General features: G+C 47.6%; 1 protein-coding gene across 6 annotated transcripts; it reads right to left on the reverse strand.

Annotated features, from left to right (window-relative positions):
* Positions 1 to 1,901: 1,901 nt before the first annotated feature.
* On the reverse strand, positions 1,902 to 26,994 carry Pabpc1l (poly(A) binding protein, cytoplasmic 1-like). 6 transcript variants are annotated; one of them, XM_005392456.2, is made up of 14 exons: positions 25,996 to 26,988; positions 22,768 to 22,961; positions 18,573 to 18,688; positions 16,827 to 16,966; positions 16,589 to 16,683; positions 14,274 to 14,411; positions 12,002 to 12,097; positions 8,464 to 8,730; positions 7,606 to 7,699; positions 6,902 to 7,030; positions 5,608 to 5,708; positions 4,546 to 4,639; positions 2,950 to 3,080; positions 1,902 to 2,512 (listed from the first exon to the last, which is right to left on the reverse strand). In XM_005392456.2, the coding sequence occupies exons 1-14, from the start codon at positions 26,186 to 26,188 to the stop codon at positions 2,444 to 2,446; spliced, it is 1,857 nt and encodes a 618-aa protein (XP_005392513.1). In that variant the 5' UTR covers positions 26,189 to 26,988; the 3' UTR covers positions 1,902 to 2,443. The 6 variants fall into 6 exon arrangements, 5 of the variants coding, with proteins under 5 accessions (XP_005392513.1, XP_005392516.1, XP_005392517.1 ...); XM_005392459.2 differs by lacking the exon at positions 25,996 to 26,988 and adding an exon at positions 25,230 to 25,952; XR_001235612.1 differs by lacking the exon at positions 1,902 to 2,512 and adding an exon at positions 3,751 to 3,850 and having other exon boundaries at positions 3,011 to 3,080; positions 25,996 to 26,990.
* Positions 26,995 to 27,151: the final 157 nt, after the last annotated feature.

A 27,151-nucleotide genomic window follows, 5' to 3' on the forward strand; every position in this document is an offset into this window, starting at 1 on the left:
CTTTGTTAGATTGATTGCTAAGTATGTCATTTTTTTGATGCTATTGCAAAAGATGTCGTTTCCCTAATTTCTCTCAATGAGTTTGTTGTTAGTGGACAGGAATGCTGTTGATTTTTGGGTGTTGACTTTGTATCCAGCTGTGCTACTGAATTTGGTCATAAAATCTAAGTCTTTTGGTAGAGTTTTTGGAATCTTCTATGTAGAGTATCATGTCATCTAAAGAATTAAAAAAAAAAAAAATCAGGCCCTTCAAATTTAAAGACCTAATCCCAAAACACGCATCTGAGATGAATACACACTTCTTAGAGGAAGAAATATAAACAGCAAATATATGAAAAAAATGTTCAGTATCAGTGGTCGTTCAAGAGTTGCAAATTATAACGCCTGAGATTCCACTCCAGAAAGAATGGTTACTATCAAAACATCAACCAATAACAAATTCTGGCAGAGCTGTGGGGAAAAAGGAACCCTATTCCACTGTTGGTGGGAGTGTAGACTGGTGCAACCAGTATGGAAATCACTGTGGAAATTCCTCAGTAAACTAGGATTGAAGATCCTATTTGACCCAGCCATTCCCTTTCTGGTTGTCTTCCCAGAAGAATTAAAAACATCATACTACAGTGATGTATGTGCGCCCATGTTTATAGCAGCACAATTTGTAATAGCTAAATCTTGGACATGACCCAAATGGCTATCAACTGAGGAATGGATAAAAAAGATGTGGTCTTTTCATACAATAGAATACTACTCAGCTATAAAGGATAAACCTGAAACATTTCTAGGTAAATGGATAAACCCTGAGACCATACTCTTAAGTGAAATAAATCGGACACACGTGTAAATATTGTGAAGCTTCTCTGGTGTGAGATACCAAAAGCGTAAATAAGGACCAAAATGTATAAAAGGTATTGTGAAATAGGAAGAAAATGTTCAAAAGAAAGTGGAACTAGGGCCGGTGGAGCGGGGAAGGAAGAAGGGAAAAGAAAAAGTGATAAAAGGTTAAAATGAAAACAAAGCTTTTGCAAATGAGGGCAAGAGGGGTTGAAAGGAGAAGAATGAGGGGAAGAAAAAGAGGAGTCAGACATATCATGTAGAGGTACAAATTCCCTATGATCATGTGATCATTATGTAGAGCTGAAATGTACCAGTAAACAATTAAAAGAAAGAAATGCTGTTCAGCATTTAGGAGGAAGAGGCTGACTCCGTGTAAGCGACAGTGGGTTGGAGGTTGGAGGAGCAGAGAAAGTTTGCAGTAACATTTGTGAAAAAGGAAGAGTTGAAGCAAGAGCAGCACAACCAGGAGGACTCGGTCCAGCTTGTTGCTGGAGAACACGGAGCAGAACCATTGAACTGGGCCGGTCTTCGTCACTGTCCTGTGGCAGCTCAGGTAGCGGGGAGGTCAGAGAGACTGAGGTCTGTGCGCCCCAGTGAGAGGGGAGCTTCGATGTCCTGAAGATCCTTCTGGAGGGGCTCCCCTGTTCCACCAGAGGAAAGGAAACCTGACCCTGAAAAGCTCCCTAACACATCTCTATGAGGGGTTCTTCCTCCATCAGCCCAGCGCTGAATGCTCACCTTAGGGTGTCTGCCGGCCCTGCAGGGTACTCAAGGCAGGTGTCACGCACGTTAGGTGTGGGCTGCGGCTTCAGTCCATTTCTCAGTGCGTGGCATGACGACGCCCACTTAACCATCCCAGCACCCTGTCGATGGGCCACTGTCTCTAGTTCAGGACCGTTACAGTCCGCCTCCATTCCTGACTCTTCTGTTCTAGTGCACACACCCTCTGTGCACTGAAAGGACTGGTGAGGGGTTCTGTTCCTTACAGCCACAGCCCAGCTCTGTCAAGTCTAACCTCCGCGCTGCCCCCACCTCCCTCAGAAAGAGGACAGCCTCCTGGAGGCAGGCAGATTTTGCAGTACTTTTAATGCACAAAACAAAAGAGGCCGGCTAAGTGACCAGCTTCATTCCACATCAGAGCTCAAGTACAGACACAGACTGATCGGGAAATAAGTTACAGTTCACAGTGCCTTAGAGCTGAGAGCAGGAAATGCTGTTCTACTGGCAGCCACGTGAGCAAGGATTTTCTGACGACGAAAGGGGGAAAAGAAATGCTTCTGAAGTTCTGCAGGAACCCAGTCTTCAGGAAAGAAGGTGAAGTGGCTGAGGGCAGCACGGAGCCAGGCGATGCTCAGGTGAAGTCCAGCCTGCTCCGTGTGAAGCCAGGCGGGGCAGCTGGCGCAAATGCCGCCTCTTTCTGCACCATTCCCCTCACACAGTGCATCATCTCTGTGATCCCCTCAGCTTCCTCAGACGCCTTGCCGCTCCAGATAAAGCCAGCCAGCGATACAAGACAGTGAGTTTCTGCAAGTCAGCCTCTGCCCATTTTCCTCCGACTTCTCCTGGGCTCAGCTGCTGTCACTGTGCTTCCCGCCCTCACCCAGCCTTTTCAGTGCATGTATGCCTTCGGCTGCTCCAGGGCCTGGTGTGCCTGCAGCACCGCCACTGCCTCTTCTATCTGTGGGACACACGTCAGAGCAGTTTAGCACAGCTGCCCCGGCAGGCTCCCAGAAGAACCATGACTTCCCCCTGACTCAGCATGCAAGATACGCGCAGTCTTTGCCTTTCGTAGAGATTCCTGCAGCATCTGTGTGGTGCCCTCATCCACTGCTCCTTACGTGATCCCACGCCCCAGTGTCACTTCCTCAAATTAGAGGTTCACTGCTAGAGATCAGAAGAATCTCAATCTTTACACTGAGTCAGAACACAGCTTCTTTTACCAACACCTTGTCTATGGAGTGACCCAGAATTAGTCTGTGGACAGGCTGAAATAGCAAAGCCTCTGCCACTCTAAGATGGAGCAGGTCTTGGGGTATTACTACAAGCAAGATCAACTTCACTTGTCCTAGCATGTCTAGGACAGCCCGTCCTTAGGTCTTCCGCTGCTCTACCTACCTTAGCTTGGAGGGACTCCGGAGATTCCAGCATGAGCAGCAGCTCTGAATTGTCGATCTCCAGCAGCATGCCTGTGATCTTGCCAGCCAGTGCAGCATAAACCTCAGGGATAAGATGATAGAGACGCTCCCCTGTGTGGAACAACCCCTGATTGCTATGCACACATCTGGCTCACACCCCAGCAACCCAGGAGTGGCACCATGGAGAGCAGGGAGGACAGGTGGGTTCTTGTCCCGGAACTGCTCCTTCCAGGCTGTGTCACTAAACCTTACTGGGGACTTCTTTTCCTGATTAGAAATTGGGCAGAGCAAACCCCACTTCAAGGATGGTTTGAAGAGGGGCTGGGGATTTAGCTCAGTGGCAAAAGCGCCTGCCTGGCAAGCGCAAGGTCGTGAGTTCGGTTCCCGGTACCGGAGAAAAACCACAAAAAAACAAAAAAACAAAAAGGATGGTTTGAAGAAATTTGATAATATATGTGAAGTAATTATAGCATGGGGTCTGACACAAAATTGTTATTTAAAGACTACTCTTGTGTACAAGCACAATCGTGTATGCCTGTAATCCCCAGTACTGGGAGCTGAGACCAGAAGATGGTAAGTTTGAGACCAGCCTGCACAACATGACAAGATCTCATCTTGAATAAAAAAACAAGTATGGTGAGCACAGTATTTTTTTTTTTAAAGACTATTCATGTTCATTTTGCAAAAAAATAATTCTGACATTCATTCTAGACAGGATATGGTAATACTGAACTTGAGACTTTTCAGGGAGGAGGCAGTGAGAAATAGAGAACAAACTCACATTCTTCAAATGTGAAGTATTTCTAGCAGCAAGGCCTCTTGTTGGTGCCAATCCACCTTGGCAGTGTGTGGAGGGTTCAGCCAGGATCAAGGCCTTAAATCTGGAGTGTGAGGGGTCTTCCCATGAGGAGAGTGGCAGTGTTTACAGGAACTGCTAACAAAGCTTTCTACCTTTGTTAGGCTCCTTAAATAAAGGTGGGGTGGGATGTGAAGAAAAACCCTAACAAAGCAAGCTGAGGAAATGATGTGGTGCCAGTAAGGGCCCTCACGGAAGGGCCTGGAGATCTTGGTGGCCACGTAGTAAAGAAGCTGAAGAAGAGGAACGAGCCTGCTCATTTATTCAGTTAGCATCTTTAGCAAGACTGTCTCAGACTCTGGGGTCGGAGGTGATCTGCACAAGGAATTCAGAGACCAATGAGAACCTCCTGTACTTACCCAGTGCACAGCTGTTTCTCACTACCCAAGACAGATGAAACTTGGCAAAGCTTCCTCTGGTTGGAAGAGGTGTGAAGACCTGTAATACCCAACTCCAGCATACCCTTACTGTGCTGCCTGGCCCTGATGGCCCCACATCCAGGGGTCTCACACCGATGTCAGAATCACAGAACGGCAGAGCCGGAAAGAGCCTTAGGACGTTTAGTCTGACCAATGTTTTAAGACAAGAGAACAGGAGCCTAGAGCGTCAAGGTGGCTTGGGTAAGGTCACCCAATAGCTTCATCAATGACAAAAACCAAGCTTCATCTTCACATCTGACCTTACTTAGGGTGTTCCCTGGCCAGCAGAGGGATCACTCACCAATCATCTGCTTCTGCTCATGGAGCGGCGCTGCAGCCAGCATGGACGCGGTCAGGGGCTCCTGGCCAGGGACGTGCACGGCGGGCTCCTGGACCTGCAAGTGGTGTGAGGGACACATCCTTTAACCTCACGGATGGGAACGGTCTCCAAACACTTACCCGTTAGGTAAACACAGGCCTTCAGGAAGGCTCTGGAAGAGGGGACTGGGGTATAAAGTCCCTACCAAGGGCACATGTATTAGAAGTTAAAAATATGCTCTAAGCTAGACATTCTGTGAGCCCACAAAGACCCTGATGAGCATTGTCAAATGAAACCCAGGCATCACTAATCACTTTGTACCAAACAAAGCACTTTATCGGGTAGCTTCGTGGAAATATCCCCAGCACACCTCTGACCCTTTCACATCTTAGTAACTTCAAAAGTGTTTCAGCTGCTTAAAAATTACTCTTGTCCATTTTGCAAGAAACAATCAAACTAGACACACTGAAATTCTAGATAATGCTGAATTTGAGACCATTTCTTTAAGACAAGGAGACACAGTCTTTCATTTAATTGTAAGACATTTTTAGTTCTGTTTTGAAGCCTAATTACATCCTATCACTACTCACCATATTTTTTCTTTTTTTCTTTTTTTTTTGGAGACAGGGTTTCACTATGCAGTTCAGGCTGGCCTTGAACTCACTATGTAGCCCAGGCCGGCCTCAAACTTACAGCAATCCTCCTGCTTCAGCCTCCCAAGTGCTGAGATTATAGGCATGCGCCACCACGGCCAGCATGCATATTCTTAGAATACCTTTCCTCGCTGCTCAACAGAAATACTAAGGAAAAACAAATTAATTTTGGTAATAACCTAGGCAAAATAATTCATAATTAGTAAACAAATTATAACCCTGGCCTGTCTTCCTCTTCTGTTAGTACGGTTGATAGTTCATGATTGTACACGTTAGTAAGGAAACTTTACAAGCTAAGAAAAGAAAGAAAACCAAGGACCCAAAAAGCTAACACCTTAGGCAAGTTTCTGAGCCGGGACTTCCAGAGCCCACACTTAGCAGCCATCCTTACCCCATGGGCCATTTGTACAGGTGAGGAACACGTGCATGGCAGGAGAGATGGCGCTTCTGTAGCGCATGCTGTTCTGCCCATAGTCTGGGTACCAATGTTGGCTATAAAAAATAAGCAGAGTTTAGTGGCTGCTATCAAAAATACAAAACAAAATAACAAGTATAGGGGCTGGGGATTTAGCTCAGTGGCAAAAGCGCCTGCCTGGCAAGCGCAAGGTCGTGAGTTCGGTTCCTGGTACCGGAGAAAAACCAAAAAAAAAAAAAAAAACAAAATAACAAGTATAGCTTAGAAGAGAAAGAAACTGACACACGAGCACTGACAGCAGAAATGTAAATGGTGTAGCCACTACAGGAAAAAAATTACGAGCCTTCGGAAAGGAAGGAGATTTTAACTCACGCTAGAGCGTGTGTGAATCTTGCCGACATTGTGGCACATGAAATAAGCCAGCCACAAACAGACAAGTACTGTATCATTTATTTATATAAAGTACCTAGTATAGTTACATTCACAGAAACAAAGTAGAAGGGTGGTTACCAGGGGCTGGAGGGAATTTAAGGGGTACAGAATTTCAGTTCTGCAAGACAAAAGATGTTTTCAAGTGAAGGTTTGTATAGCAGTGTGAACGTACTAAATGTCAGTGAAGGGGCTGGGGATTTAGCTCAGCAGCACAGCGCCTGCCTGGCAAGTGTGACATTGTGAGTTCAATTCCCAGTACCAGGAAAAAAAAAATGTCACTGAATTAGTACATTTAAAAATGGTTAAGTGGTGAATTTTATGTGTATTTTGCCAAAATTTAAAGAAATAAATAACCAGGAGTATCAGAACCTGAAGCCGTCTCCTATCAGGGATTGTACCTAACTCACTCGTGTGTAATTCCCAGTGCCAAGCACAGAGTAGCACAAAGACGTGAGAACATCTGCTGAATGAGGGGACAGATGTGCTTGCCTTTGAGCCAAAATCTACACCCTTGGTCACAGCTGCTGTAATACTTCCTAAGGTTCACATCCTTGCATGTGTGATCTCAAAAATTCTCATAATGAAATGACTGCCCCATTTTATCACTATTTTAAAGAATAGGTGATCAGAAATAAGTTGACAGAGTGGGTGAATCTCAGGAGCCAGAGGGCAAGCCAACTTCTACACTACACTCATAGCCTCCAAAGTCAAGCTGGCTCACCAAGAAGGCAAGTCACTACGAAGGCTGGCCCTGACTCCCCTCCAGGGGCAACCCCAGCACCAAGACCTTGCCCCACGCTCCTCTGATTCCCACTCCTCTTGCCCTGCCCATACTCACCCACTCTCTTGGTGTGAGATGCCAGGAAGGGCACCTGGGTAGAGGCCTGCCTGACGCTGCTGACATGGACGCGGGGGCGCCGGGGCAAGCCTGGTGGCCGGACCACTGAGCCAGCTGGAGGGCAGACAGCTTGTGGCACAGAGAAAAATGGACAGAGAAAGGTTGGTGGCGGAGGTAGTCCGAGTGGCAAAATACCCTGAAGGTTCCAGGGCTGGGAAGGGTAACTAGAAATTCATGGCAGAGAGAAGGGTGAATTCAGCTGCGGAGGGCATGGAAATCTACAATAACAACTAAGCCAGTTCATGTCTACCCAGAGTCCCAAGATGCATAAGAACTATGACCACACACTTAGTCCCAAGACAGTTATAAATGAGTTTGAACTTGGCTTTTAAAGAGAAAGGCCATTCATCACACTATAACCAGAGGAGTTTCAGTTTTTCAGCTTTGCAAGACTTTTCAGTCGTAGATCAGAAAAGTCTTTGGAAATACATATAATGGCCATCCCACCTGCCTGACAGGCTTGGCCCTGTGCCTGGTGCTGTACGCACATCTCCCTCAGGCCCAGGATAAGGGGAAACTGTGGCTCAGGCGAAGTGACCCGCTCAGGAGATGGCAGAGCCATGCTTGGACCCTGTGTGACACATTGCCTCTCAGAGCACACACTCGCAGGCCGGGCTGAGGGTAGAAGGGGCTGGGTCACTCACACGAAGCTCTCTGGGGCTGGGCTGTCCACCTGGGGGGAGGCTGGACGGGGGCCACGGAGCCAGAGCCGCTATAGCACGCAGGCTGGGCTGGAGGCTGTGTGGGAGAGGAGGACCACGGAATGAGGGCCTCTGCAACAAGCTAGGTAAGGAACTGCACTCCCTCAGAGACGGCGCTGCAAGACTCCACTCTCCCCTCCAGGGCACAGGCTAGCAAAGGCCTACAAAGCTGGCATGCAGGCTCCTTCCTCACATCTCAGGGTGCCCATTAGCCCTGAACCCTTCAGGGTGATGTCAGACTTCAATCCTAGCTCCTTATCTGGCCTAGTCCAATGGCCTAGATTAAGAAGGTGACATCCTACTCTAGTGTGTGCCAACCCCAGCAACTGCTAAAGCGGAGGGAAGACTACCAAGCCAGCAGCCTTCGGTGGCTCACACTTCCCCAAGCCATGCTCCTCTGACACTAACAGCCAAGGGAGGTGCTGAGGGGCATCCCCCCAAAATGACCATCTCAGTTAGGGAAACTCCACACACTGTATGTCTGTTGAGATCAATCATCATAAATACTGGTATATTAGCAGAGGGCAATTGATATAGTAAAGAAATTCAAGATTCCTTTTGTTTAATGCAAAATCTCCCAAACTTCTTTGACCACACTCTTTTTCTATACATCTCCCTCAGACTAGACGGTGCTGTGTGACAGCAGCACACTACCCTTCTCCTTACAGATGGGGACGCTGAGGCTCGAACAGCCTGTCGAGTGACTTTCAGCACTGCCTACTTTAGCCTGGGAAGCTCCCACCTCCCTGCTGTAGGGAGCTGTCTGGAGGAGGTGGGTGGGAGCTATGGGCAGACTGTCACCTGGGGCACAGCAGGCAGGAAGTAGCTGTTGGGCTGCTGGAAGGAGCCCAAGACAGGGCGGCCCAAGGCCTGCACTGTGGAGAGGCGCTGCATGTACTGGTTAGTCAAGATGGCCTTCCGCTCCTCTTTGCGCTGGGCCAATGCCACATACAGCGGCTTGGTGCCCACGATACACCCGTTCATCTCTGTCACAGCCTTTGTCGCCTCTTCTGGAGAGGAAAAACACACAAAGCCAAATCCCTTGCTGTGGCCACCCTCTGTCATCACCTAAAAGCAAGACAAGACAAGGGTTGCTGGGGGCGGGGAAGGAAGCGCCAGGCCTGTGCTCCCCTCCTTCCTCAGGACTGAACCCCACAGCTAGCAGACCCATGAAACATCCACGACTGGGACAACTGTCCACTCCAAGTGTCCTGAGGCCTACTGCGTGCCGGACACTTTACACGCCATTCGGCTCACACACAGCCTCCGTCTAAGGGAAGCACATTGGCCCCTACTTTCTCGGGGAGGGACAGGAGATTCAAGAGTAACTTGTCCACCAGGTGGAGGGGTGCACACTCAGAATCCCAGCACTCAAGGCTAAAGCAGACAGACTGCCACAAGTTTAAGGCCAACTCAAGCTATGTAGTGAATTCAAGGCCAGCAGGAACCACATAGCGAGACCTTGTCTCAAAAAAAAAAAAAAAAAGTGACTTATACACAATCACCAGGGGCTCATACACAGCCAGCACTCAGCACACGTCTGCTAACCTCACTGCTTCTGCAAGGCCTGTGCCAGAGTCTTTAGGAGTCTGTTCTCAGCCTTTGTATTAAAGTAACATTATTACCGGAAGTAACTTTAAACTTACAGAAACATTACAAAAACAGTACAGAGAGCTGCTGTATCTCTTCTACCCAGCCTCCCCTGATGTTAGCATGGTACAGTCGTCAAAACTACAACATTAAGCAACACCAGGGTGCCCGGCATGGTAGTGCATGCCCGTAATCCCAGCACTCGGGAGGCTGAGGCAGAAGGATTGCTGTGAGTTCGAGGCCAGCCTGGCCTACAAAGTGAGTTCAGTGCCAGCCTGAGCTACATAATGAGACCCTGTCTCAAAAAAAACAACAAAAAATATTCTTAAAGGGTTCCACAGTCTTACCAGATAGCCAAAGAAGTTCTGACACAAAAATATTGTTAAGAACTTCTATTAAGAACTGTTAGTACGTGCCAGGCATGCTGGTACACATCTGTAGTCCTAGCACTCTAGAAGTCTGAGGCAGGAGGACAGCAAGTTTAAACACGGTCTGGGCAATTTAGCAAGACCCTGTCCAAAGTAAAAAAATAACAAAGGGACTGGGGATGTATCTCAGCAGAAGGCTGTGATTCAATCCCTGGTATAAAAAAAAGATAATAAAATTAGTAAAGATAACACTTACACAGAACTTAATCTGAGCTTGCTAGTGGTGTATAATAGTTGATTTATAATAAAAAAGGCCCAGGGATATAGTTCAGTGGCACCAGTGCCTGCCTGGCAAGCGCAAGGTCCTGAGTTTGATTCCTAGTACCAAAAAAAGTAGAATAAAATAAAATGATGTCCTTATTAAAGAAAAATATATAATAGAAAATATATAAAATTCCCATCTTATTACATGGCGGCCTATTAAAAGGATGATCACTCCCGGTGTGCCTCAACTCTGAGCAATCCAAACTTATACCATCCCTTCATTCAAGGAACCTCGAGGTCAGTTAGTCTCCTGACATTATATGCACTGTGTGGCAAACAATCACAACAACCAACATTCCAACACTTATGATACGCAGATGCTCCATAGGCGGCCTGCTGAGTGTTGTTTCCATGGCCCAGGTAGGTACACAGAAAGACTGTCATTGCCTCGGGTTCTAAGCTAGGAAACGGTGCACCTGGGATTTAGATCAACTCAAAGGTATCAGCTTTCAACCACAGTACTATGCCGTATGCATGCACTTACTGGGAAAGAGGGCCTGTGGACGTTTTATCGTGCCAAATCAAATTTACTCAGTCCTACAGCTTTCTGTCATATCTGTCAAAAGGCCCACAACCCAAAAAGCGTAAGTGTTTTCACAAGCACTGGGCTTCCTGCAGCAAGTTGAAGATTCAACAGATAAAAGAACTTCCTGACCACTTCTTAAGAGCCCAACCATCGCATCACATGCTGGTCCTCAGACCTGTCTATCACCCGCACAGATCTCTTTGGAAGATACCTCAGTCCTACCCGTGGCTCCCTACGTCCTTACAGCTAAGTCAAACCCTGGCACCACTCACACTTCCTCCAGGAGGCCTCCCCTCCTGTCCCACTGAGATCCTGAAGCTCCACCTCCAGTCCTGCCCCATCCCCATCTTAAAATACAGGAGTTAGCAATGGTCTGACTTCTTCAGTAGACTATAAGCTCCTCAAAGGTAGGGACCACATCCAGCTTATTTGATTCATTCTTATAAGCTTCCTACAGAGCCTTGTACAGAATGAATAAACATTCACAGTCATCTGTTTTATTTTTGTTTGGTTTTTTGTGGCACTGAGGATGGAGCCCATGCTGGCCAAACACTCTACCATTAAGCTTCAACCTAGTCTTTCTGGCTCTACCACTGAGCTACATCCCCAGCCTTTTAATTTTGAGAAAGGGTCTCACAAAGCTGCCCAGGCTGGCTTCAGACTCTTGATCTTCCTGCCTCAGCCTTCCAAGTAACTGGGATTACAGGCATGTGCCACAGCACCTGACATATTACATCATCTTAAAATCATCTGGGGAATTTTTATTTTGTTTGTTTTTGAGATAGGGTCTCACTCTGTAGTCCAGGCTGGCCTTGAATTCACTCTGTAGCCTAGGCTGGCCTCAAACTCACGGCAATGCTCTTGCCTCAGTCTTCCAAGTGCTGGGATTACAGCTGTGTGCCATCACACCTGGCATCTGGGGAATTTTTAAAGGAAAGTGCCTGGGCCCTACCCCTAGAGGTCTACATTTGGACTCAGGCAACCCATACTGAAGAAGTCCCAAGGTGATTCAGATGAGAAGCCAGGGTTGGGAATCACACAGTGAGCACTCTTAATTTTACTGGTGAGGCTCATGAGACTGCTCAAGGTCTTGAGCTACAGAGTAGAAGGGCCAGGTGTTGCACCCCAGGTGCCTCACAGGGTTGAACACAGAGCTGGTGCTCCAGAAGTGGTGAAGAATGATGCAGCCCAGCTCTCATTTTTCAGAAGGGGAAAGTGAGGCCTACAAGGGCTTATGTCACTGGGCAGGGCCGGACAACAAAAGTCCACAGAAATACTGAGACATAAGTGTCTGAAACCTAGCATACAGTGGACGCCAGCCTATGTGTCTTCTTTCTTCCCCTGCAACCAGACAAAGCTGCAGACAGACTCTGAGCTCTCATGCGGTCACACAGAGCCCTTCCCCAGATGCCAGGTGTGATGGCACACAGCTGTAATCCCAGCACCCACTTCCTGGAAGCCAGATGAGAGGCTGGTGGGGACAGAGGGAGAATGAATGAAAGCCTACCCCAGGAGCTGCTGCGGCCCTCACCTTTGCACTGGTAATCACTCCGTAGGGAGAGAACACTGTCCTCAGCTTCTCGTCACTGATGGAGTCATCCAGGTTCTTCACATACAGGTTCACACCCTGTAGGAAGGGAATACTGTTCCACGGACACATCCCCACAAGCCCCAGACTGCCTTGGGGAGGGGAGGGGCTCATGGCCAGAAGGGACACTGAGCACGCTGCCAGCCCAGCCCTGGGCTGCACCCCAATCTCTCTGTATACTGACAGCTGGAAGCTGCAGCTCATGGCCCCCAAAGCCTCTGGCAGTTTTCATACACCTGCACAGCTCCCAGCCTCTGCAGATATCACAGATGAGAGCCATAGAAAGAGACTTAAGTCCCACAGCAGGCTGAGCTCAGCTGGAACACAGCTCTCCTGAAGGGACAGCAGCATGGAGCCGTGCAGAGGCTCTCGCAGGCCGGCTCCAGACCTGACACCGAATGTAGGTGAGCTGCCCCTCACCACCTCACACGTTTCCCTTACCTGGAACTAGGGACCACTCCAAGCTCTTGCACACATTTTAATGTGTAATCCTCAGGACAACCGTAAGAGAAGGAAATACTAATCCTCATTTTACAGATGGCGAAACTGAAGAACATGTTAAGTGCTCTGTCTCAGATCAAACAGACAGCAAGTGGCAGAGGGACAACCGACCCAGGCAGCCTGACCTCAGAGCTCGAGTTCCTCGCCACTGAATGATGGCTGCCTCTGGGACCCAGATGTCCTCCTCCCTGACCTCCCAACCACAAAAGCTTGTGAACATACAACAGAATTTAGACTACACAACTAGACAATATCCTGCTCACTCTGACTACATGCTGAATACTTTCTTCTGTAAGTCTACAAAACCTAAAAATGTTATATATGTACAATGATGTGTTTGTGTGTACACACAAGGATTTGTCAAGCTCAGCATTAGTGACATTTCGTGTCACTCCTACTGTACAGCTTGTTTTATGCATAAGATATCTGCCAGCATCCCTGGCCTCTACCCAGGAGATGCCATGTGCACCTTACCCCTTAAATGTGACAACTGAAAATTCCAGGCACTGTCAGATATCCTGGGGTAGGAAGACTCTCCCTCACTGGGAAGTACTGAGTGTGGTTATATGTGTATGGGTATATGCATACATAGAGTGTGTGCACATACACAATAGGGTATACACACAACCCTCTCTGTGAGGGATCTACAACTTTTTTTTTTTGTACCAGGAATTGAACTCATGACCTCACACTTGCCAGGCAGTTGCTGTGCTACTGAGTTACATCCCCAGCCCAGGATCTACAACTTTTATCTTTTTTTTTTTTTTGATTTGTTTGACTTGGTTTGTTTTTTTCAAAGATCTCACTGTGTAGTCCAGGCTACCCTTGAACTCATTACATAGCTTCAACTGGCCTCAAATCCACATTCCTACTGCCTGAGCCTTCTGAGTGCTGGGATTACAGGTATGCACAACATGCTCAGCCTATAGATTTTATTAGAAGTTTTAGAGGTGTTTATTTCATCTACAATATTAATTTTAATCCAATTTATTAAATATATATATATATTGTGTGTGTGTGTGTCTCTTTGAGACAAGGTCTCACTATGCAGTTCAGGCTGGCTTTGAGCTCACTTTGTAGCCCAGGCTGGTCTCGAACTCACAACGATCCTCCTCCCTCAGCCTCCTGAGTGCTGGGATTACAGGCATGCACCACCACGCCTGGCTAATATAACTTTAATGACCACAAAATTGTGACATTTTGGGGCTGGGGATTTAGCTCAGCGGCAAAGCGTCTGCCTGGCAAGCGCAAGGTCATGAGTTCGGTTCCCAGTACCGGAGAAAAACCAAAAAAAAAAAAAAAAATTGTGACATTTGGCTGTAACATATGTGGCCTAGTTATTCGGTACCTGGAGTAGGATTTCTTGTGGGGGCATTTAGAAATGTGTAAGGCACTTTGGTTTTCCAAGACTGCAGGATGTAACAGGTATTGAGTGGGCAGAGTCAAGGGATGCTAACCAGTCCCACACAAAGGGTTATTCCAACTGTGAGGTAAGTAGCAATCTAAACAATCCCCTATCTCATGGTTGGGTAGTCTCTGGCCACTCCACTTTTACAAGCCAGGCAGTGGAGACCACCCCCGTGTTCATGATTCCCGCCCCTAGCCAAGTTCCCGAAGTAGGATGGCTAGCGGAAGCAGTCACAGTCGGGAACCCCCTAAACACAGCCACTTTCATAGAGACGTGGCCACCACCAGGAGTCCTGAGCGACCTTACCTGGTAGCGGGTCTGCCGGTCCTGCTTCAGCTGCTCGAACCTGCGCTTCAGTTCATTTTGCCGCTCTGCTCGCTTCTGGGCCCGGCCCACATACAGCTGCTGCCCGCTCACCTCCTTTCCGTTCATGTGGTCCACAGCCTGCGGTGGGACAAAGCATGCTTGGCAACCACCCAAGGAAGACCCTGGCCTCCAGTCCTGCCTTCTGGGCCCTGAGAGGCCCCTGCAAACCAGCCTGGCCTTGCTAATTGGGAATAAATAGCACCAAGATAACAGCCATTTAAAGAGCATCCACATCTTAAAAACACGGAACCGAGTTCCAGGGTGAGCTACACTGGTGGGTAGGGGCTGGGGAATGAACCCAGGGCCTTCACATGGGACTCCATGTATATCCCCAGCCCTTTTTATTTTGTATTTTCAGACAGAGTCTCAGTAAGTTGCCCAGGCAGGACTCAAACTTTCCATCCCCTTGCCTTAGCCTTCAGAGTACTAGGAATGGAGGTGTGTGCCACCACACTTGACTGCGAGTTTTTGCTTTTTAAAGACAGGGTCTCAAATCAGGAGTGGTGGCACATGCCTGTAACCCCAGCACTCGGGAGGTGAGGCAGGACGACTGAAGTGAGTTTGAGGTCAGCCTGGGCTACATAGTGAGGCCCTGTCTTTTTTGTTTTGTTTTGTTTTGTTTGAGACAGGGTCTCACTAAACTGCTGAGGCAGAGCTCACACTCCAGATTCCCCTCCCTCAGTGTCCCAAGTAGGTGGGATGATACGCATTCACTACCATACCTAGCTAAACTATAAAATTTTAAAATTTGAAAAAAAAATTGATTAGAACTCTATTTTAAAAACACAGAGTTGAAAGTTGCAGTCTCCCATGTTTGTAATTTAAATATTTTCAATATATTTAAATATTCCCATATTTAAAACATATTAATCAGTGAAAGAGGCCAATCTGTGAGGCTGTGTATTATTTGATTCCATCTACATGACATCATAGAAAAGGTAGAGTATGAAGCCAGTGAAACAATCAGTTGTGGGCAGCAGTTAGGGGATAAGGAAAGATGAACAGGCAGAACACAGACTTCTAGGGCACTAAAAACAGTACATATTCTGTGTGACACTGAAACAGTATAACATGTCCCCATACATTTGTCCAAACCCATAGAACATGCAGTGACGATAATGAACCCTAGTTTAAACAGTAGCCTCGGGGTGAGAAGGATGTGTCGAAGTAGGTTTATCAGTTGTAAGAAATGGATCACTCTTGCTGGGTGTGGTGGTACATGCCTGTAATCCCAGCACTCGGGAGGCTGAGGCAGGAGGATCATTGTAAGTTTGAGACCATCCTGGGCTAAAAAGTGAGCTCAAGGCCAACCTGAACTGAATAGCGAGACCATGTCTCAAAAATACAAAAAAGAAAAGAAAAGGAAAGAAAAGGACCACTCTGCTGGAAGAAGTTGGTAATGGGAGAGGCTGTGCATATGTAGAAGGAGGTTTATAGAGTATCTTTGCCTCCCACTCCATTTTATTGTGAACCTAAAACTGCTCTAAGAAAATAGTATATTACAAAATAAGTTTAGGTCCTTACTGCAACTATACATGGATAACTGGAACAAAATAGCAAGCATAATTCTTTCAAAAATGGCATGATAATATCAACGTCCTTCCCTTCATGTTGTATTTCACAGCACAAAAGAATCCCTTTTGCTAACTACAAGGGCTTTCTCTTATTGAAAGAATTGTGTCTTAAGCACCATTGATTTTTCTTTTCTTCAGTTAACTGGCCTAACCCTGCTAGATCCAAAGTTTGCACAAAATTCTGCATCTTCTACAGATGTGCAACTTCGCTTTGTAATCCACTTACACCAAGCTGAATTTTCATTGGCTTAGCCCCCCCACACACACACACACACACACACACACACACACACAAAATCAGCAAAAGTCAGGTCCAAATGTATAATGGACCAGAGGTTAGGATTTTACACTGGTATTAATGAAAATTGTGTGCAACTGCTATTTTAATCAGTTAGTTCATTAGTAAATGCTTACATATGACTTTTGCTTCCCTGTCTGAATTTTCAACTTTTGAACATCAAAGCTGAGAGGTAACCAAGGAAGAATAAAACCTTTCCCCTTTACACCATGGCCTGGAAGGGCCCTGCCTATGTGTGGGACTCTCCCACTCCTCTTAGCCTAGGAAGAGGGGGATGTCCTTCCCCTCCCTGAGCAGCTGGGGCCCCCTGAGCCTGATCTCCCTTCCTCCTAGTCCTGGCTTGTTGCCTCTTCCTTGGAACAGGACTACGGGGAGGTGCCTACCTTCTGGGCTTCCTCATGCTTCTCAAAGTTAATGAAACCAAAGCCCCGGGAGTGGCCACCGTTGTCCCGCATCACCTTCACACTCAGCATGTTTCCTGGAAAGGACCAACCCGGCTCAGAGGGGAGTTGGAGAAGCCCCAGGACATTCCCTCCCTTACCACAAACTCTCAGGAAGTCCAGACCTGGGCTGGGAAGAGGAACAACAGGCTCCCCCTGCTCCCGAGGAGAACTTGCTCACCAAACTCCAAGAAGAGGTCCTGCAGGCCCTGCTCGTCCATGTCCACATGGAGATTCTTCACATAGATGTTGGTGAACTCCAGGGCCTGAGCCCCTTGCTCTGCCTCCCGTTCCCGCTGGGATTTGAAGTGGCCAACGAAACTGTAGACATACCAACAGGGTAGGCAGCTGCCAGCCCTCAGCCACCCCTCACCCAACCCCCACCACCCAGCCTGCACCCTGGGCAACTCAGGGACCAAACGCTGTCCATGTCCCCTTAGCAGGAGTCTGGCAGGGCTGTACGCTAAAGACTGAGTATGTCTAAGACCCAGCTACCTCAAACAGCCAAGAAAGTGTGTTCCAGAACTTGTCCCTCCTTTGAGGCTCAGAATACTTCATTCGTGTGACAAATGTACACAGAACAACTACCACATACCAGGCAGCTAAGAGCACAGAGGATATGAGCATAAACTTGACATTCAAACAAAAGCTTAAATCCTTACTCTGTAATTCCTCACTGTGTGACTGTGAGCAAGTTACTTAACTTCTCTGAACCTCAGCATCATTCCTATAAAACTGGGGTTGAACTCACGTCATGAGACTTTTCCTATTCGTTTAACACATACATTCCTTTAACACATATTTGAGAAGCAGGGGTAAGTGAATCAGACACAGTCAATACCAGTATCACTGTATGGGAATGTCTGAAATCATAAATACAACAATAATTTAAAAACACATCTAGGAAAAGATTGTATTTTTAAAGAGATGGGATCTCACTATGTTGCCTCAGCTGACCTCAAACTCCTGAGCTCAAGTGATCCTCCTGACTCAGCCTATCAAGTAGCTGGGACTAAGGTAGTATCATCATGCCTGGGAGGAAATTAGCTTGATTAAAGAGGGAAAAAAATTAAGCATAGAAATTTCTAGTGGTATCTATAGCATATTTCACATGAGCAAGTTGTTCCAGGCACTAAAATTTGAAGAAAACCAAGTGGCAGAGGTAACTGGATGGTTGCTAACAAAAATGATATCTTTCTGGAAACTGGAAAAAGCCCACCCAGATTCAGTGTGACAGACTGAAAAGACCCCCCACCCCAGTGCATCTCACAGCACAAAGCCACCTCCGCTCCACAGTACTGACCACAAGGCTATGCCACCAGACAGGGACCAACAGAACCAGGGGAAAGGACCAGCCAGAAGTAGGTCCTCCCCAGCACCTGCATCTCAATTTTCCCCTCTGTGAAGTGGAAAGACACTGGACTTGGGCAGGCTAAGCACATGCCTAATTTTCTTTCTGCCCCAAAATCCCACAAAAACAACACGTGAGGTTTAAGAAAGAAAATTCACAGCCTTATTGAAAAGACTGAAAAAAACAGATGGAATCGCTGAGTTCAGCAACGACTTGGCCATTACTGAGAATTTCAAAATCCTCAATTCTCACTCAGAACAATCTTCTAGGGGCCAGGGATACAGCTCAGTGGCACAGCGTCTACCTGGCAAGCGCAAGGTCCTGAGTTCAACTCCCAGTACAAAAAAAAAAAGCTCAATCTTAGAACAACCTTCTAGTAAGTATCATCAGTTTCTGCTTTATGTGAGCAAAGAGTCCCTGAAAGGATGAGCAATTCATCTGAAGTCACATTTCAAGGAGAAAGATTGCTGCCCGGTATCCAGTGCCCATCAGACTGCAGAAGACATTGCTCTTAACTGGTGATGCCATGATTCTGTCCCTTCGGGCTCGGCCCCTCCCCCAGGCCCAGCCACTCACACTTTGCGGTCATTCAGCAGCATCCCATTCATGGTGCTGATGGCCTGCTGCGCAGCCTCGTTGGTCTCAAAATGCACAAAGCCAAAGCCCCGCGAGCCATGTTCATTACACGCCACCTGGGCATGGAGGGAGAAACAGAGAACATGCAGCGGGGGATTCAGGGAGAAAATGATGGCAGTGGTGATAACGACCAGTCGCTGTGCTTGCTACCTTACACGTAAAAGACAGTCCCGTTGAGGGTCAGCAGTGTAGCTTAGAAGTAGAGCATTTGGCTAGCATGCACAAGACCCTGGGTTCCATCTCTGGTACTGCAGGAAGAAGGGAGGAGAGGGGAGGAAAGGGGAAGGGAGGAGGAGGGAGAGAAAAGAAAAGGAAAAGAAAAGACAATCCTACATCACACAACAGTCCATTCTAGAGATGGGAAACTGCAGCTCAGACATGAAGAACACAGAAAGCACAGGACCTCTGAAAGAGCACAGGTTTCGTCCATACCACACCACAGCTTCACCTGTCTCAGACAATGGACAGAGCATTACTTCAGACCTCCAGACCCGAATCCTGTTTCTAACAGCAGACTGCGAACACCCTGAGCATCCACCCATCAGGAGAGGACTGGTTAAAGAAATTACAGTTCGTTCACACCAGGTCACCATAGGCATACCACTGGAGAGCATGGGACAGATTACACCACTGACAAGTTATCTGCAAGATATAGTATTAGCAGAAAAAAGACATCTTGCCATTTGGGTTAAAGGTATCTATATATGGGAAGTTTTGAAACAGACACTGTTATGGTTTGTGTCTGGGTGTCCCCCCAAAGCCTCATGCGGTCATGGGGCAGGCTTTTAGGGTTTGATTGATTATGGGTGTGAGAGCTACACCTGCCCTGGGGTGGATGGTTTGCATACGTAAGGGAGAGGAAGAGGCAACTTGCTGCCATTCCTCCCTTGTGTGTGCTTGTTGCTTTGGCTGTGTTCTGCCTCCATGAGCTGTAGCCCTCTGCCATCTGCCACTCTGCCTTGTAACCTGCCAAGTATGGACTAAAACCTCCACAAACTGTAAGCGAAATAAACCTTTCCTTCCTTAATTTTGGGCGTCAGGTATCTTGTCCCAGCAATGAGAGAAAAGTAACCAAGACAGACACACAAAACTATTCATTATTTCAGGGGAGGAGGGCTTTCCAGGATGGCTTCTCTTTTGCTTTCTTCCATTCCACACTGTTTAGATTTTACCGATTCATGTACTACTTCAATAACAAACTTGTTTCAATCTTTTTAACACAACATCCTACTTCTATGCTGCAACCTTTCCAGCTGGAGCTGCAAGGAGAGAATTCAAGAATAGGGAAAGACCTTCTATTCATATAGTTTTCATCCCTCTTGCTGAACCTGCATTAAGACCACTGACCCCCTCTCCAAGGTGACCATTGTTCCACTCATCCCCGAAGCCACTACCCCAGCTCAGGGGCATTCTCTGCCCACAAACCACCCCAGCCTTCCAGCCCCACACTTCCTGCAGAGATTCTCTTTCTAAAATGTGATTCTACCCAGGTCCCTTTGATCTCCAGTGGTTGCTATTATGCAAAGAAGTCTATTGAGTTGGCCTCTGAGGTGCTGTAATGGGTGCTACACAACAAATCCTGCTTCTAAGCCTATGCTCAGCACACACCCCCATCCTGCTCCATCCCCAGCCACTTTCAATTCAAGCTCCAGGTCTTCCACCACCTGGACTCAGTCATGTTGCCTGGGACCCCACTGTGCACCAAGCACCCGGAAAGGGAATCATAAATTACCTTGCTATATTTTCCAGGTGAATCCTTCCAGGAAATTCTTAACCTCTGAGCCTCAGAGAGAAAATGAGAATAACTAACCTGCCCAATGTCAGAAGTCACAAGAAGTAACCTCTTAATTATTGTAGTCATCCCTCAAATGTTTAACCTTTCATGGGCTACACGTCATAATTCAGTTCAGCACCACAACAGTGAAGAGATCCCTTTTAGACAAAGCTGAGACATTGCCGGGTTAAACAACTGGCCCAAGATCACATAGCCAGGAAACGGAAGAGACAGGATTTGAATCCAGGACGTCTGGCCTCAAAGTCCTGAGTCTGACCCACTACATTATGTTGCCTCCCTGCTAAGTGCCTGGGCTTTGTATTCAACTGGGCTGACTCAGATCACACACTCTTCCCACAGTGCCACAGAAACCTTTCCTGACCCACCAGATGGCTTCTCTTTCCAGTCGCCCGACTACAATGACCATCCTTTTCCTTCACAGCCTAGTTTCCAGCCATTCCTAAAAGTGTCACCATCCTAGACAGCCTGTAGGAACACACTGCCTGTCTTGTTTCTAATCACGGTGCTTCATTCAGCCTGCAGAGGTTTGCCTGCATCACACAGAGCTTTCTGTCAAATTCTCAGGGTCCATAGGACCTCCAGCCCAGGACAAGGTGGCAAGACACACTGTTCCCTATTCAATTTGCTTTAGCTAAACTGGCAAACTCACAAGTTCAAATCTTGGCTCTAACTCCATCCTGTACAACATGTTACAGCGGACAAGCAACCTCAACTCTGAACATCTCTGCCCTCCAGTGTAACCCTTATGCACACCTTAAAGGGCTATGGTGGAAAATTCAATGTGGCCGTGTATGCAGAAAAGCTAGTACTTAGAAAGTACATGATATATCTGCTACTGTCATTGTAAAAATGGGCCCCACAGACCCTCAAAAGCAGGAAGCTTCTCTGTCTCTCTGTGTTTTTTTTTTTTTTTTATTGTTGTTGTTGTTTGTCTTTTTGAGACAGAGTCTTGCTATGCAGTGCAGGCTGGCCTTGAGCTCACTTTGTAGTCCAGGCTACTCTCGAACTCACAATGATCCTCTTGCCTCAGCCTCCTGAGTGCTGGGATTACAGGTGTGTGCCACCATGCCCAGCTGTCTCTGTTTCTATGTCTGTCCCTGTCTCCACCTGTCTCTGTCTGTCTCTCTGTGTCTGTGTCTCTGTCTCTATCTGTCTGTCTGTCTGTCTCTCTCTCTGAGAACCCTGAGCACATTTCAACACCTCAAGCCTCAGTCTGCTCCTTTGAGCTATGGAGATAAGCTTCTTATTCATAGGGAAAGAGTGAGACCAGGGAAAGTCTAACACAGAAGACATCATAAATCCCCTGTCTCTCCAGAAGAGGGCACCTCAGAGGCTGCAGGGTAACTGGACAGCCATCCTCATAGGATGTAGAAGCAGAACATCCAGGTTTTAGCACACACTGACCTGCTACATGGCCTATGCTCCCCAATATCCTCTACACAAAATCAGAGAACTAATCAAAGTCTTTCTCAAATCACAATACATCCAATTACTCAGCAAATATGTATGGGGATCTTTTTCATGTATCGTGTATATTCTTGGTACTAGGATACAATGGTAACTAACAACATGACCACTACAATGATAGAATTTACAGAGGAGATAGAGCTGTAGCTCAATGGTAAAGCATTTACTTAGCTCATGCAAGACCCTGAGTTCAATCCCCAGCACCAAAACAATGGTCCACTGATTGCTGTGATGGAGTCAATTAATGGCCTTCCTGTAGCTACAGCCTTTATTTAAGTTGTACTGCCTTCTCACTCTGAACGTGTGCTGCTGGTCTTGTGATTTTCTGTGGCGAATAGGATGCAGGAGAAGTGATGGTGTCCTAGATCAGAGTTCAAGTCTCAGGAGGACTGGTGAGCTTCTGTCTTATAGGATCCTGCAATGCCATGAGAATGGCCTGCACTAGCCTACTACCAGAGGACAGAAGACCATAGCTGACAGCCGCCCACTGCTGCATACGCCCTAGGAGGGCCCTACCAGTCTCAGGTGGCATATGAGGGAGTCCAACCACAGCCACAACTGCCCCACTGAGCTCAGCCCAAACCACCAGCAAAATCAGGAGTTAAATAAATGTTGGTTGTGGACAACCATCAAGGTTGAGGGTAATTAGACAGCCAGTAGACTACTACACAGGTAACCTCTGATAGATCTAGGAAGACGAATTAAAAGAACAGCTGCAGAAACAACAAAAACAAAAACAGAACAGCTGCAGTTCAAGCACTTGCTGTACCTGAGGTCATCTTTATCAACTGTAAACCTTGCAAAATGAAGTGCTGATTGGCATTCCTCTACCATACAGGTATCTGACCCTGCTCATCCCTAAAGGCGACCCACCTTGCAAGAGAGGATGTTCCCAAAGGTGGAGAAAGTATCGTACAAAGCCTTGCTGTCAATGGAATCCTCCAAATTCTTTATGAAGACGTTGCCCACACCTGACTTTCGAAGTCCTGGGTCTCGCTGAGACCACATGATTCGGATGGGTTGACCTTTGATCACCTCAAAGTTCATTGTGTCCAGTGCCCGTTCCGCTAGACAGGAACAAAGGAGGAGAAGGAGCAAGTTAAGAGGATTTTCTGACCCTGAACCGCCAGGGTGCTTAATCAAACTCATTGTCTGGGTCTCACCTGAGACACGAACCCAAAAGCTCAAGAGGGATAAGCAGAGCAATTAACACACATGGTGATCCTCCGCCCATCTTCCATTACATCCTCACCACAGCCACATGAACATGGATTCCTAACCCCATCTTACAGATGGGAAAGCCTGGGGTCTGAATGGTTGAAAGGCCAGTGGTACAGCCAGGTCTATTCTGGCCTCTACAGCACACTGAGTCAATAAGAACATTAAGGATGGGTTCATATGAGAAACGGTGGCAGCAGTTTGAGGAAATTAGAAGTGATCAAGTGCTAAGTAACAGTTCAGATTCCCCAAGAAGTTTGGCTTTCAGGGAACGGAGTACCACCTCTCCAAGCCCATTTCCTTATCTGTAAAATAAGTCTGATGATGTTACCTACCTTTCCATATCCGAAAAAGGACACCATAGCATCTACCTCCTGGTCCGAGCAGTAGTGATCAGATTGAAAAGTAAGGCATACAAGTTAGTAAGAATTGCCTCCTCAGTATTCTATAGCCATGATGGGGAGGAGGCCAAGAAGAGAAAACAAAGAGACTGAGAAAAAAGCTGCTTTTGCTGCACCACTAAGAGAAACAGATCCCAGGTCTGATTCCCGGGGCTCCAAGAACTCGACAACTGCATTCATCTGCTACCACTATTAAAAGCCAGGCTACCTCAAGAGGAACTGCCCTAAGAGGCCCCATGGGCCATGCCCTGGATGCAAAGGAGACCACTGGAGATCGGTCTGCCCTCTGAGGTGGAGGCCCCAGAGCTCAGACCCATGCTACCAGTTAGTCCAACAGGAATGAGAGGGCTTGGGGCATGGTCTGCCTTCTCCCTCTGGCCAGACGGTCATCTCTATCGAGGAGTCCTGGGTAATCATGACTATGGAGGAACAAGAAAACAGCCTGTTGCTAGTCACAGGTGCAAGTCTCTCGGTCCTTCTTTTCAATCCTGGCCTTCCTTCCAGCCATCATACCTCAGTGGTGAGGAGGTAATATGCTATTTTTGACAACCCTTAGGCTGTAACTGCTTATTAGATCCTTCTTGTATATCTCTGTCTTCCTGAGAAACCACTTTGAAGATACCACCATGTATTACAGCAGCCATTGATATTTTCCTACTAATCTATCCATAACTGTGTTAAGTTTGTAATGTTCCTATTCTATTTCATAATGTATGTTTATTATTATGTGTTTCCTACAACAACCACTGAGAATAGTTAATGATTTTTCAATAGGTCACTCATGTATAGCTCTATTTTCTTTAGAAGCCACTTTGAAGATACCAAAGTATAGCACAACAACTCTTGATAATCTCCTACCTCTTTTGTCTCTAACTCAGTATTATTTGTCTGTTTTCCTGAAAAACTATTTTGTAGATAATAATATGTAAAACGATAACCATTGATAATTTCCTACCATTTTGTCTGTAATTTGCTAAGTCCCCCCTATTATTATGTTATCCTTCTTTTATTCTTTAAAATTAAAAAAAAATAATAATAAACAAATAAATAAATTTAAAAAAAAAAAAAAAAAGAAAAGTAAGGCATACAAGACTTGTTTGTTTGGTAAATGGCAGTGTGTCCGGAAATAGCAGCCTAGGGTACTCTCCTGTCACTGCTACATCCTCTTCCCTCCCCAGGAATATGCACAGAGCTGCCCTCTCTTGGGGTGCTCTGCTAGTTTCAAAGGGAGGGAGGGAGGGAGCTGGGGGAGTGCGGCAGAGCAAGTCTCAGGAAGTCTGAGTTCTCCAGCTAGTCCATCTAGAGCACCCAGAGGCAAAGCTCTTCCTCTCTGCGGCTCACTTCTTCCGTCTATGAACTGGGACCAAAGTATCAGGTCTGTTCACTCAGGGAGCCTGCTGATGGCTTGGGGGAAGACAGAAAGAGGCAGTGGGGAGAGCAGAGCACAGCAGAAAGCATCCCAGAGCCCAGCTGAGTCACAGCAAAACCCCAACTGGGGAAGCTCCGTCCCAGCCACCCGCCTAGACCTGGTGTAAAGTGCACTACTTCGGACTTGGCAGGGGCAGGTGCTTCGGGGTTGTGTTTACAGTGTTGCACCAGAATGGTACAGCTACTATTTTTCTTTGGGTTATCACTTAAGACCATGTACCAAATGTTATTTCATAAACACCAGCTTTCAGTTCTTTATACTACTGGGGAAAAAGGCCTAAGCCTTACTTCGTAGATAAAGTGGTGTCGAGGGTGGTCTTGGCCAAGCTCACAGCTTAGCAGAGTGCTCCAGTAGGGCTCTTAACCCTTCTCCTCCACTCCGAACAGGAAGTAATAGACATACTGTACGCACCAATCAGCTGGCAAACTCTAATTAATCCTATCAGCCCTGAGGGGCCTGCCGGAAGCAAGTGGATTTTCCAAGACAGGAAGGGTGCAGGCACCAGCTGTAGACCTCTGCTCAGGCTGCCGTGGAAAGGGGGAGCACAAGGCTTTGCTACTCCTCAGCTGTGTCGTCTTGGGCCTTTTCCTCTCCAGGTGCCTTTTTGTTTTGTTTTGAGATAGGTTCTCCTTATGCAGTCCAGGCTGGCTTCAAACTCTTGATCCTCCTGCCTCAGTCGCTCAGTTCTGGGATTACAGGTGTGCCCCATCACAGCCAGCTCCTCCAGGTGCTCTGAATCTCACAAGCACTCTTAAAGGTATGTAGGGCCCCCATTTTCCTGAGATCAGACCAGCGACAGCCAGATCTCAGAATGGTTGAGCAAGTCGCCCAACAGTTGCACAGCTGCTGGGTTTCAAGCCGCTTCTGCCTGATTCCAGTATCCTTAGTAGTTTCTCCCTGGCCTTAATCTCTAGGGAGCACCTCCTAGCACCCTAATTCTAGGCCTCAGTTTCCCCGACCGCAAAATGAAATGAAGAACGCGAGGCCAGCCTATTCCGGAAGGCTGTCTCTGGCTCACGCCCCTCCCACTCCACCTGCGCTCCGGGGGCTCACCATCTGCTGGCTGCTGGAAGTTGATGTAGGCATAGCCCAGCGAGCGCCGGGTGGCCACGTCGCGACACACGCGGATGGACAGGATGGGGCCCACGGGAGAGAACGTCTCGTAGAGCATGGCTTCGGTCACGTCCGGGTGCAGGTCGCCCACGTAGAGCGAGGAGAGGGGGTGGCCCTGGCTGCCGGCGTGCATGGCGGGCGGCCGCGCGGGAGGTTCCAGTCGGCTGCGCCGGCCCGCCCCTTCCCTGTACCGCCCCGGGGCCCTTCCCTTTACCGCCCCGGGGCTCCTGCGCACCAATCACCAGCGCCTGGCCCCACCCCTCCTGGGAGTCCCTGGCATTCTCATGACGCAGGTGGGGGACATCTCTGACCCCGCCCCTAAGAAGGGAGAGCCCCGCGCTGATTCTGGTTTAGGGTAGCCACCTCCGTAAATGGGGAGGGTAGGACTGCAGGGTAGGTTCTAATCCCAGGTCTTTCGTTGCCTCTCTGCACCCATTTTCCTTCTCTGTAAAATGGGAAAGACTCCCTCTTGTGAAGGTCAATCCTAGCACGAGACCCTATTTCAGCATTTGTGTGCAGAGTATCATCACGCGGCCACAGAAATGCCTCAAACACCTTGACCCAGCTCCACCCTTCTGAACGGAGGATGGAAGGCTTTGGCGACCAAGGGCTGCGCAGGAGAAGCCTAAGGCCTTCTAAATTCCACTAAAGCTGTTATACTACCAAGACCTCTTTCTTCCTCAAATATTACCTCCCACTTCTGTGGCCTAAACCTTTTTTCCTGTGTTCCAACAGGGGGTTATTGTGACCCAGCTGCAAGAGAACAGGAAGGACGTAACAGCTGAGCACAGTCAAGGCACAAGCCCTGAACTAGTAAGAGGAGGTCAATCTGGGCTTGCTGCAACAAGACATGTGGTAGGAGAATGTGTTATTAAAATCCAACTCTGTGGTAGACTAACACCTCACCTTGCTTCTCTCAGGCACTCTCCTGCTCTTCTGAAACAAAGCAAGTTCCCACTGACCTGGTGTGGCTTCCACAGGTGGAACAGCTCCCAAGGACACAGGAATGCTGGTCTGACTGTCCAGCCTCATACAAGGAAGGAAGCACCAATTGATTCTAATTTGGGGCTAAAAAACCACTCCTTTATCCTGCCTT

The sequence above is a fragment of the Chinchilla lanigera genome, unplaced genomic scaffold (genome assembly GCF_000276665.1).
Source record: "Chinchilla lanigera isolate Chin_1 unplaced genomic scaffold, ChiLan1.0 scaffold00044, whole genome shotgun sequence".
NCBI classification, from domain to species: domain Eukaryota; kingdom Metazoa; phylum Chordata; class Mammalia; order Rodentia; family Chinchillidae; genus Chinchilla; species Chinchilla lanigera.